The sequence below is a fragment of the Bos javanicus genome, chromosome 9 (assembly GCF_032452875.1).
Source record: "Bos javanicus breed banteng chromosome 9, ARS-OSU_banteng_1.0, whole genome shotgun sequence".
NCBI classification, from domain to species: Eukaryota; Metazoa; Chordata; class Mammalia; order Artiodactyla; family Bovidae; genus Bos; species Bos javanicus.
Window position 1 is genome coordinate 87,054,627 of NC_083876.1, and position 12,159 is coordinate 87,066,785.

General features: G+C 49.9%; 1 protein-coding gene and 1 pseudogene across 2 annotated transcripts; both read right to left on the reverse strand.

Annotated features, from left to right (window-relative positions):
- Positions 1 to 12,159, reverse strand: part of LOC133254160 (UL16-binding protein 3-like) — a 115,213-nt pseudogene that overhangs the window by 37,571 nt on the left and 65,483 nt on the right.
- LOC133254167 (retinoic acid early transcript 1E-like) lies at positions 4,535 to 12,045 on the reverse strand. 2 transcript variants are annotated; one of them, XM_061428296.1, is made up of 6 exons: positions 11,220 to 12,044; positions 10,192 to 10,372; positions 9,149 to 9,412; positions 8,627 to 8,908; positions 7,640 to 7,779; positions 4,535 to 7,238 (listed from the first exon to the last, which is right to left on the reverse strand). In XM_061428296.1, exons 2-5 carry the CDS (start codon positions 10,262 to 10,264, stop codon positions 7,670 to 7,672), a joined length of 729 nt encoding a protein of 242 aa, XP_061284280.1. In that variant the 5' UTR covers positions 10,265 to 10,372; positions 11,220 to 12,044; the 3' UTR covers positions 4,535 to 7,238; positions 7,640 to 7,669. The 2 variants fall into 2 exon arrangements, with proteins under 2 accessions (XP_061284280.1, XP_061284279.1); XM_061428295.1 differs by having other exon boundaries at positions 4,535 to 7,779; positions 11,220 to 12,045.

The following is a 12,159-nucleotide window of genomic DNA, read 5'->3' on the forward strand; positions in this document are numbered from 1 at the left end:
GGTGTCTCAATAGCTCAGACCGTAAAGAATCTGCCTACTATGCGGAGACCTGGGTTCAGTCCCTGTGTTGGGAAGCTCCCCTGGAGGAGGGCATGGCAACCCACTCCAGTATTCGTGCCTGGAGAATCCCACGGACAGAGGAGCCTGGTGGGCCACAGTCCATGAGGTCGCAAAGAGTTGAACACGACTGAGCTACTAAGCACCACACATTCTCCTTCCCCTGATGGTGTCTAGGCCCTGGTTCCCACCTCTTACCCTGGGCCCACAATTCTCCAGCTGAACGGCCTCAGGTTCTGAGTCCTTGCCCCATGTCTCCCCCAGGGTCTGGGTCTGTTCTGAGCAGGCCTTCAAGGCATTAATTTTCCTCCAAGAGAAGCAAGGGTTTGGCCTGTTATTGTCATAATGAAGGAAAGTCTGTTTCTCCAATGCCTCTGTGGAGCCTCCATCTCACATCAGGGCTGGAGTGACAATGAAGTTGTAGCCAAGTTAAGTGTCTGTGAAAGAACTCATGTGCTACCTGGCATGGGGAGTGCTGGCTCACTCTTCATGTGCCCCACAAAATTCATCTGTTGCAACTTTGGCCCTGAATGTGATGGTATCAGAAGATGAGCGTGTGGGAAATGATTGATGCGTTCCTTTCAGTACAGTTCAGTCTCTCAGTCATGTCCGACTCTTTGTGGCCTTGTGGACTGTAGCACGCCAGGCTTCCCTTTTCCATCACCAAATCCTGGAGCTTGGTCAAACTCATGTCCACTGAGTTGGTGATGCTTTTTAACCATCTCATCCTCTGTAGTTCCCTTCTCCTCCTGCCTTCAATCTTTCCCAGCATCAGAGTATTTTCCAATGAGTTCTTCACATCAGGTGGCCAAAGTATTGAAACTTCAGCTTCAGCATCATTCCTTCCAATGAATAATCAGGAATGATTTCTTTTAGAATTGACTGGTTTGATCTCCTTGCAGTCCAAGGGACTCTCAAGACTCTTCTCCAACACCACAGTTCAAAAGCATCAATTCTTTGGCACTCAGCTTTCTTTATGGTCCAACTCTCATACCTATACATGACTACTGGAAAAACCATAGTTTTGACTAGATGAACTTTTGTCACCAAATAATGTCTTTGCTGTTTTATATGCTGTCTAGGTTGGTTGTAGCTTTTCTTCCAAGCAGCAAGCATCTTTTAATTTCAAGGCTACAGTCACCATCTGCTGTGAGTTTGGAGGCCAAGGAAATAAGGTCTGTCACTGTTTCCATTGTTTCCCCATCTATTTGTCATGAAGTGATGGCACCAGATGCCATGATCTTTATTTTCTGAATGTTGAGTTTTAAGCCAGCTTTTTTACTCTCCTCTTTCACTTTCATCAAGAGGCTCTTTTGTTCCTCTTTGCTTTCTCCTGTAAGGGTGGTGTCATCTGTGTATCTGAGGTTATTGGTATCTCTCCTGACAGTCTTGATTCCAGCTTGTGCTTCATCCAGCCCAGAATGTAGTGTGATGTACTCTGCATATAAGTTAAATAAGCAGGGTGACAATATACAGCCTTGATGTACTCCGTTCCCGATTTGGAACCAGTCTGTTGTTCCATGTCTGGTTCTAACTACTGCTTCTTGACCTGCATACAGATTTCTCAGGAGCGAGGTCAGGTGGTCTGGTATTCCCATCTCTTTAAGAATTTAGCAGAGTTTGTTGTGATCCACACAGTCGAAATAATGGGTGAGAACCATTGTAGAAAATGACCCTATGTTCCCTCCACCCTTCCACAAGGTGAGTGCACCGTGAGAAGACAGCCCTCTGTGAACCAGACATCTTCCAGTGCCTTGATCTTGGACTTGCCAGATTCCAGAACCATGGGGAAAACTTTCCTGTTGTTTATAAGCCACCCAATGTATGGTTACTTGTTATAGCAATCCCATGGGACTAAGACAGGGAGGAAGGGTGCTCTCAAAAGCCTGGTGTCTAAGACACGGGGTTCAAGTCCCCTGAAAGGCAGGACAGGCAGAGGGGACCCCAGACTTAGTGTCTTTCTACCCTTCCCCCATCCTCACTGGTGTCTCCATTTAACCCCTGATGTTCTGTAGCCACTATGGCTGAGGACTTCCCCAGGGTACATGCTGATCCCAGTACAGTAGCCCTAACACACACTGGGGAGAGGAATCAGCTACTTGGAAAGGAGAGTGCCAAGGGCAAGACATGTGAAGAAAAATATGTGACCCTGTCTGAATCCCGCAGTTAACAACCCTAGATGAAAAAACAAACCATCCCGTGGAAAGTAGTGGTAAGTATTAGGGCAACCTCTTCAGAACAGCAGGGAGGACTTGGCAAGGTGGGCATTGGCTCTAGGGTTTCCTGAAGGGGGGCCAAGGGGTGGTGTGGGAGGGGTGGGGTGGAGTGTGGTTGGGTTGGTGAGGTAAAGGGAGATGGAGTGGGAGGGTGGGGGGAGGGAGAGCAGGTTGCATTTAAAAGCTGCTGGGGAGTAGTCTCTAAGGTCACAGCTCAGGCTCCCAAGTCCCCACTTTTCTGTGGAAGCTGCTTCTGCTCCCTCTGGACAGAGTCCAGGACACCCGGGCCGTGAGTGTCTGAGGGTGGGTCCGGGGGTCTTGCCATGCAGGCTCCTGGCTTCCCAGCTGAGCTGCTGGACAGACCTGGGAACACCTGTGATGAGCGGTAAGAGATGAGGGAAGGTGGGGAGAAGGGCGAGGTGGGGAGGAAGGAGTTGGGGGACAGTGAGGGGTTTGGGCCTGGAGAGGTGGGAGGGGCGCGGTGGAGAGGGTTGGGTGCCCTCCTCCACCTGCTGGGTCCCCTACAAGAGTCCCTCCCCCTGAGCTTAGTAGGCAGGGGAGGGATTGAAGGGAATCCTATTGCTCAGAAGCTCCAAAGTGAAAGTCACTCAGTCAGGTCCAACTGTACAGTCCATGGAATTCTCCAGGCCAGAATACTGGAGTGGGTAGACTTTCCCTTCTCCAGGGGTTCGTCCTGACCCAGTAGTCGAACCGGGGTCTCCTGCATTGAAGGCGGATTCTTTACCAACTGAGCTATCAGGGAAACCCCAGGCTGACTAGAAACTGAGGGAGATAATGCAGTTCAGCCCCTGGGCCTGGGGGAGGCGTCAGCTGGTGAAGGCTGCCCCAGTTGACACCTGTCACAAGGCAGATATTCTTGTGTGGTGTTTCAAGCTAAAAAAAGAAAGTACATGATAGGGGGTATCAGCTTCTTCCCTGTTCCTGCCAGTTTTTGGTTCCCTTGGAACCTCGGGGTCCAGGCCAGAGGGTCCAGGCCCAGAAAAGGGAGAAGCTGGGGAGCCGGTCACCACTGAGGCCTCTTCAGCAACAGTCCTGACACACTGCTCACCCCACACTCTCCATGCACACCTGTCTTCCCACACTTCAGCCCCCACAGTTACACACACAAGCCCCCTCGCCATCACACTGCCCTCCATCACCCACAGCCCAGCCTGACTCTCCAAACTCCCACATAGCCCCCTCACACACACGTGTTCCCCACATAGGCTTCATGCTTCTCACTTACACTCCTTCCACCCTTGTGCACATCACCCTTCCTGAAATTTTCCATGCAGGTCTCCTCACACCCCCTTCCCTCTGTGCACACCCCATCCCCCACCCCCCACACACTTTCTTTCACACACAAGTGCCTGCTTGCCTGCCCCACTGGCTCTCCACTCTCTGCAAAGTCACACAGCGTTCCCTTCCCTCAGGGACCCTGGCTTCTTCACATTGTCTGTACACACTCCTTCACACAAATTCCACACAGAAGGCTCCCGTCTACTTCCACTGCCATCCAGAAACTTTCCCCTCACAGCCATTTCCCTTCACTCTCTTCCTCCTCTCTGGGTCCCCCAGGGCATCCCCCTCTGGGCCCTCTGCATATGCATACTGTCTTCTCCCCTTCTGTCCCAGGCTCAGCTGTCCACAGTCACACACATACACACACATCAAGGTTCCCAACATTCTCACACACCAGTTGTGGCCGCTCCCCACACATCCAACACACTCTTTCCAGCATTCCCTCACTCTCTTCACATTCACCTTCCTATCACAAATTAGTGGCACTGCCCCACACACACCTAAGTAGGAAATGGCAACCCACTCCAGTATTCTTGCCTGGAGAATCCCATGGACAGAGGAGCCTGGAGGGCTACAGCGCACAGGGTCACAAAGAGGCAGACATGAATGAGCACCTAACACAATCACTCCTCTCTTCTGCCCTCCTCCTCTCACGCATACCCTCTCTCTCTGTCTCTCTCTTTCTCTCTCACACACACACAGTCACACTGACCAGTTCTCCCCAAGATACTGGGCCTTCCAGCTGCCGCAAAGCCACACACAGCTCGGGGTGGTTCTGGGAAGGGGAGGAATTTTAGGTCTCTGTCTGGGTCCTACCTGGAAACGTGCTGTCTCCTTTTTAATGCCCCAGCCCCATATCTAAAACTACTCAGTAAACGTGCTCCTATTGGCATACAGCCCCGAGCCCCCACGAACAGTCACCTTCATGCGTTGATCAACCTAAAATGAACGTTTGTGTGTTGTGCTAAATAGAAATCCTCTTTTAGTTACAGGATCAGCCAGTTCTCCCACTGTCACGTATTGAGCAGTGTACCCTTCGCTGGTATTTCTTTCCTCGTCTACTAGGTTCTAGAAGTCTACTAGGTGTCATGTTTCTAGACGTCCCTGGGTCTGTTTCTTGGCTCTTCTCTAAAACTGCTCTCCTGCCTTCCTTCTTGCTCACCAGTTCCCTTTGTGCTGGGAATGCAGTCTAAGCCCCTGCAAGCTTGGATGGGACAGTGAAGTCTTCATAAAAAATTACCACGAACTCTATGGCTTGAAACAACCAAAATTTATTCTTTCAAGATTGTGAGGGTTAGAAGTCCGAAATCAAGCTGTCAGTAGGGCCCTCTTTGAAGGCTCTAAGGGAGGCTCCATCTTTTCTCTTCCTGACTACTGGTGGCTGCATGGAGAAGGGAATGGCAACCCACTCCAGTATTCTTGCTTGCAGAATCGCCATGGACAGAGGAACGTGGTGGGCTGCAGTCCATGGCGGCGCAAAGAGTCGGACATGACTGAGGTACTATGCACAGCACTGGTGCTTGCCAGAAACCCTTGGCAGTGCGTAGCCCCAGTGTCTATTTCTGTCCTTCCATGACGCTCGTGTGTCTTGTTTTCCTATATCCGTCTCTTCTTTGCGTGTCCACATTTCTTTCAAGGCGTGCCTCCTGGTAAAGGCACCAGTCTTTGGTTTAGAGCCCAACTTAATCCACCCTGACCTCACCTTGGTTGGATTACATCTACACACACCCTATTTCCAGGTGAGGTCTCCTTCACCTAATGGTAGGACTTCAACACTTTGAGCCCCTAAAATAAAGCAGTTTCAATAAACATTCATGTGATTCTCACTGGGCAAAAAAGGTACAATGTATAATTGAATTCTCTGCATCACTGAATATATTCCTGACAGGAGAAAACTTCAAGTTTGTCTAGACATGAGTGAAAACTGAAAAGGTTAAAATTTTTCCGATGTTGTCTTCTTCTCGTCCTGGTATGAATGTATGAGCTCAAACATCCTCTTTGTTTGAGCATTGTTTTTAGGTGTTTCTGAGGTCAGCAGTGTTCTCTGTTAGCCAGTTCAGTGCAGTCACCCTTTCTAAGTGGGAAATATTAATCCAAGAGTTCATTCTCTTCAGTTTTGTTGTGCATGAGCTAGTTTAGAGCACCTGATAAGGGTCCATCTAGGTTGTGGATAGTCCTTTAAATAATATCTTTTCCAGTATGCATAATTTCCTGGTTGCAAGTCATGGAACATCTAATTTTCATCCATAAATTATTGAGATAAGATTTAGAATCAAGCTTAGAATGTCTTTTTAATAATTTGATTAGGGGCTTCCCTGGTGGCTCATTGGTAATGAATCTGCCCGCCAATGCAGGAGACACGAGTTCAGTCCCTGTTCGGGAAGATCCCACATGCTGCGAAACAACTAAGCTCATGGGCCACAAATCCTGAGGCTGTGCCCTGGAGCCTGGGAGCTGCAGCTACTGAGCCTGTGTGCCCCACCTACTAAAGCCCACAGCCTAGAGCCTGCGCTCTGCTACGAGAACTCATCACAGTGAGCTGCTCTTGCACCGTAACGAGAGAGCAGCAAGTAGAGAAAGCCCGCACACAGCAGTGAAGACCCAGCACAGCCAAAAATAAATACATCTTAAAAAAACAATTCAGTTAAACTTCACAATAATGTAACACAACAAATAGGAGTACCATAGCGTATATATTCTTTTGTGTTCAGCACTTGCCTCTCAAATCCTTTTTATGAGGCATCTATGGTTTTACTGCGGTAATGTATTCTTTATTTATTGCGTTATAGTGTTCCATTCCTGGCTGTATCACACTTTATCCTTTCTTCTGTCCTGGATACCTTTTTACGCATTAACATGTTAGTATGTTAATACATATATTAATCTACATGATAATTCAACTGGTACCCTCATACTTTTGTGTCATGACATCTAGGCAGTTAGCACTTGATTGCGGTTTCTGCATATGTATTAGTCTGCTAGGTCTCTAAAGAAAAACTACTTTTCTATACTCAGAACACCAAATATGACACCAAAATGTGGGTTTTAGAAACTCTGATCCAGGAACCAGGACTCCGACCAAACGTACACTTCCTGTTGTACCACAACACAGACTATAACCACACACCACCGACTGAGTGGTTTCAACAAGTCTTCCTGGAGGTGAGGATTTTATCACATGAATTAAGAAGAACATTCAGCCCATAAAAGCATGCGGTAACTTAACTATACATGAAAGTGTGTGTGAACACCTAAATTATGTCTCATTAAATCACATAGTATATCCCTAATGCATTATCTTCTTAACAGAATTTAAAAAATGCCAACCCCCGCCCCCCACCCCAATTCTACCCCACATGAAGGCAAGTCTGATGGAAAGAATAGCATTGGAAGTTTTAACTGATTGTGAGCAAATATTTGACTTTTGCAAATCCTCAAAATGACCAAGTCAATACATCTTAAGGGCCCATCAACAGTCCTGGAAAGTGAAGGAATTCTTAAGCATAGGCTTCTTTAGCTTCTTGTTAAATCCCACTCTGAGTAGAAGGTAGTATATTAGATCAACAGCCAGACTGTCATCAAGGGTCGGTTTTTGCCACCCAGAGTTGGTTTAACATTGTACCTTCTCATAGTCCAGGGAGAAACATCCAGATGATGGAATAGCTGTTAGAACACTGGGGAAAATGTTGAGCTAGATAATGCTATCATCAGAGAACAAAAGGTTTTTTTCATCAAAGGGCTGGGAAAGCCTGAGTAAGATCTCAGGACAACACCCCACCCCACCACGTCTACATCTTGTACCCGGGGCCCCCAAAGGAGAAGACACTTGTCTTCATCCCCACTCCCACTGCACTGTCCTGCTGCCCACACCAGCCTCTTCTACCCCAGCAACAGAGTGGTTCCCAACCCTACAGGGAAGTGTGGGGGCCCAAGACAGAGACAGAACATCATCTTGGTAAAGATGGGTCCAGTGGACAGGGGCTTGGTGAAACCCATGGCTCACCTCTCCCAAGTCCTGACCAGAACAAACCTGCCTAGGAGCCAGAGGCCGGCTGGCTTCTCACCTGCTGTGGTCCCTGATTTCTTCATAATATTCATGACAATGAAGCAATTAGAACTAACTGGGTGATGATCAATAGGATAATGCAAGAGACCAATCGGATGGATGCAGACTGGCTGATATCTGGGGCCATTATTAGCGGTTCTAAAACGAAAAAGCAAAAGCCTTGTCAAATCTAAGAATACACCTTCCTCAGCACCTGCTGTCCTTAGCACATGTTCCCCATATAGTTACTGACTCATGTGAAGCCACTCTTCAGGTCCGGGTATGGAAAGATTAATGGGCTTGTGCTCTGTCTTTGTGGAGCTAATATCTCTCCCGAGTTGTGTTAGTCGCTCAGTCATGTCCGACTCTTTTGCGAGCTCATGGACTGTAGCCAACCAGGCTCCTCTGTCTATGGGATTCTCCAGGCAAGAATACTGGAGTGGGTTGCCATTTCCTACTCCAGGGGATCTTCCCAACCCAGGGATTGAACCCAGGTCTCCTGCCTTGCAGGTAGATTCTTTACTGTCTGAGTCACTGAGACAGCAAATGTCCATCTGATTATCTTTCAGGTGGACGTGTTTACTGTGAGGAGTCCTTTTTGAGGAGGACACAATTGGGGGCACTTAATTCTGTCTGGGAAGGGATAAGGGCTTCATTAAGTGACATTGGAGCTGCTTAAAGGATCAGTACCACAGGCGGGAGAGAAGGCCTGGAAACATAATGCATATATAGGTTTGGGGACCATCGAGCAGTGCCTGGGGTCTGGGTCATTGGTTAATGAGGAAGGGGGCTCCTGTGCTGAGGGAGGTGGGCTGGGAAAGGAGGATGCTGGCCAGTTCTGTGCTATGCCCATCACTGACTCTCCAGACAGGAAGCCCACCAAGAGATGAGTCACTCCATCCATCATCACGTTTTCAATTACACTAACATATGTGCTCATATCCACACATGAAGGCACTAGACCTTTGAAGAGAGCTGCCACCTCCCCCACACCCCACTCAGTTACCTGTGGGCTCTGGGAGCTGCATCTTCTTCCAGTGTTTCAGGAATTCCCAAAGCCAGTAACTGCAGTCTCCTGTTGAAATGGTCCTGAAATACTCTGCCAGTTCCTTGTTGTTCTCCCACTCCTCCTTGATGTCTGTGGCTCCAGGATTGATGACTGTCCAGGTTATGCTCATGGTGTCAAGGAGGAGGGCTGTCTGTCCATTGAGGCTGAAGTGCAAGGATGCACCAGAGCATTGCTCGGCTTCACGTTGACAACACAGCTTTACCTGCAGGGTGGGAGGACCTGTGCCCCCCACACACAATGAGTCATCCTGGACTCTCCACAGTCCATCCTCCCCAGTCACTCAAGTGTGTCTGCACATCTAGGGGCTCGTGATCTTCTGACCATGACCTGCCCCATTTTACCCATCAGGTCCACCGGGTCTCTAAGGCTGGATCCTGTTCAGTCCTTTCACAGGAATCCCCTCCCTGCATGCACTCTTTCTCTTGCTGTCTCCAGCTCCCACCCCCTTCCCATACTTACCCCTCGTCTCATTTTTGTCCAGTTTGATGACAGGCAGGACCATCCTGAGCTCTCTTCCTGCTTCTACCAGCGTTTGGCTTATTTCAGTCCACGCTTTCGTGTCGTTTACCTCCTTTCCCAGGAAACCCAAAGGTTTGACCTTGTTGCTGGCACTGTCATACCAGAGGAAAGGCTTTGTGTCCACGGAGCCCTGGACTTGACACCAGAGCTGGCCAGGTCTGGACTGAGATTTGACAGTGAGGTCAAGGCACAGAGAGTGGGCATCTGTGAGAGAAAACCACAGGTATGGCTGGGAGTTTCCTCCTCCAGGGCCTGGTTGCAGAGGGAGGGGTCTCTATCCCAGACCCCCGCCTCTGCTGTATCCTCAGTCCTGCCCCACCTTTAACTGTCTGAGCTTTAGTTAAACATTTTGATGCCACCGTGGATCTTTTCTGTCCATATACTATTAGCAGGAAGATTTATCTGATATATGGTGGCTCAGGCAGTAAAGAATCTGCCTGCAATGCAGGAGACCCAGGTTCGATCCCTGGAGAAGGAAATGGAAATCCACTCCAGTATTCTTGCCTGGAGAATGGACAGAGGAGCCTACAGAGTCCGTAGGGTGGCAAGAAGTTGGACACACCTAAGTGACTAAGTATGCACATGCCAGCTTGTGAGGCAGCAAAAACAGAAGACAGTGTCTGGTTTCTAGAGACTTAAAATCTATCTGAACAGATAAGACTTTCAACAGAATGGGGAGAAGGATGCCATAGGACACATGCCACATTCACGATGGGTCCCTAGTCATCAGGAAAGTTTTACTGGAGTAGGAGGTAGGACTTGCCAGGAGAGGGAAAGCTGCTACAGGAGCACAAGCCCAGGCACTATGCCTTGGGTGGGGTCCTGGAAGGCAGGGTGTCACCTCCTGGGCAGCCAGTCCAACTAAACCACACCCTCACCATCCTAAGAGCAGGTGGACAGGGGCCCACCAGGGTGGAGCTCCTTCCCTCCCCATTTTGTCATGTCCCCCTCACCCACCAGAGCCCCAGATCCAGGACACTCACTGCCCGGAGTCTTCCTGGCTTCTATCAGCAGCAGTATCAGCAAAAGATGACCTGCGGTTTGTGCCAGTGACATTCCTCCCTGCAGTTTTAGGAGAGTGACCAGCAAAAGGTAGCCTGGGGTGTGTCTATACCTCTGTCTCCTGGCACCGCCCAAAGTCTTCAGTCCTAGACTGAGGAAGCCCTGTTGAAAAACAAGAAAAATAACACTTATACCCAGGAAGTATTTCTTAAGTTTCAAATGTAATTACTCATTTAAAAAAAAATACTAATGACATTACAAAGCCAAATTCACTTTGAATAACTATCCTGTCTCCAAAACAGCCCTTTTCTGGTGTGAGCAAGAAAAGCCCACGTTCTGTTGGCTCTTCTGCTCATTCCTTGAACCACTTCCTGCTCTAATCTTTCTTTGAACTCCTTCCTCCCTCACCCCCACCCCACAGCCGCTGCCATCTCCTGCTCAGTTATCCCTTCTTTTCTCCTACATCCACTTTCCATCCTAACCTCTCAAACCTTCTCTGTAATGATAACGATTCACTACATGTTAGTCACTCAGTCGTGTCCGACTCTTTGCGACCCCATGGGCTGTAGCCCGCCAGGCTACTCTGTGCATGGGATTCTCCAGGCAAGAATACTGGAGTGGGTTGTCATTCCCTTCTGTTAATCAAACCAGCAGCGGCCGACCCCACCAGGTCTGTCATATCGGAGGAGGGTGTACAACAGAGTCCAATAGTCCTGTTGGAGCCGAGCTCCAGAACAGCCGGGAATTTATTACCGTTTGCTCACCCGCAAGTGGCAAAGTCCTCCCAGGGCCCCGAGGAGCAAGCTCACCGCAAAACATTGACGGATTTTCCCGAGTCAAGCAGCAGCGGCCCCCTCCCGCCTTTCCCAGCCCCCTCCCCTGCGCTACCCGTCTCCAGCACGACATCAGCCGCGCAGGTGGCTCAACCCCGCGGTCTCCGGGCTGGTGGCTTCGGGGTGGCTAGAGAAGACAGAACATTTGCGGGGGCCCGTCCTGGGTTCGCACTCACCGCCCACTCCTTCTCCGCACCCGGCTCCTGCGATCTGCGGGGCGCGGTCCTCGCCTGCCCGGTCCAGCCAAGGTCGCTTTCGAGCAGGTTGAAACCCCGAGAGAACAACCACAAGAGAAATCCTGAAACTCTCCTCGGGGTTTTCACTTTGAATCGCTCTTTCGAATCTCGGACCGACACCTCGAGGCCCCGGCTCGGGGGAAGCTCGGCCGGCGGCGTTCGGAGAGGTGTCGCTGAAGCGGGGATCCCCGGGCGGGCGCGGAAGAGGGGCCCCGGGCCGAGGTGCTGCGCTCGGGGGACGGCGCCCCTGGAGGCCCGCCCGGTCGATGAGTGAGTCTTTGTAAGGAAGTGCCCAGGGTTGCGGGGTGATGACGAGGCTCTTTCCGGTTGTCAGTCTGGGCGCCGCCGCGGTGCCTTCGGGGACCCACGAGCTGGGACGAGGCCCGGCCAAGGAGCCACGGGCGATTTCTCCGTCCTTCCCCCGGGCGAGTTTTCAGGCGCTCTGGCTCCGCCCCTCTCTTCTCTACCATCGCATCTTGGGTTTCCTAAATCGATGTCACCCTGGCCACCTGTCCAGCTGCCCCAAGTCAGTCCTTCATGGATGGCATTCCTTACAAGGGCAGCTCAGTTAGAACTGGACATGGAACAACAGACTGGTTCCAAATAGGAAAAGGAGTACATCAAGGCTATATATTGTCACCCTGCTTATTTAACTTCTATGCAGAGTACATCATGAGAAACGCTGGGCTGTAAGAAGCACAAGCTGGAATCAAGATTGCCGAAGAAATATCAATAACCTCAGATATGCAGATGACACCACCCTTATGGCAGAAAGTGAAGAAGAACTAAAGAGCCTCTTGATGAAAGTGAAAGAGGAGAGTGAAAAAGTTGGCTTAAAGCTCAACATTCAGAAAACAAAGATCATGGCATCTGGTCCCAT

Coding starts and splice junctions, on each gene's coding strand:
- LOC133254167 (XM_061428295.1), bottom strand. CDS start 10,264: ATGTCACTGGCACAAACCGCAGGTCATCTTTTGCTGATACTGCTGCTG. Junction 9,413..10,191: donor AGCCAGGAAGACTCCGGGCA/GTGAGTGTCCTG, acceptor TTTCTCTCACAG/ATGCCCACTCTCTGTGCCTT. Junction 8,909..9,148: donor GGACAAAAATGAGACGAGGG/GTAAGTATGGGA, acceptor TGGGGGGCACAG/GTCCTCCCACCCTGCAGGTA.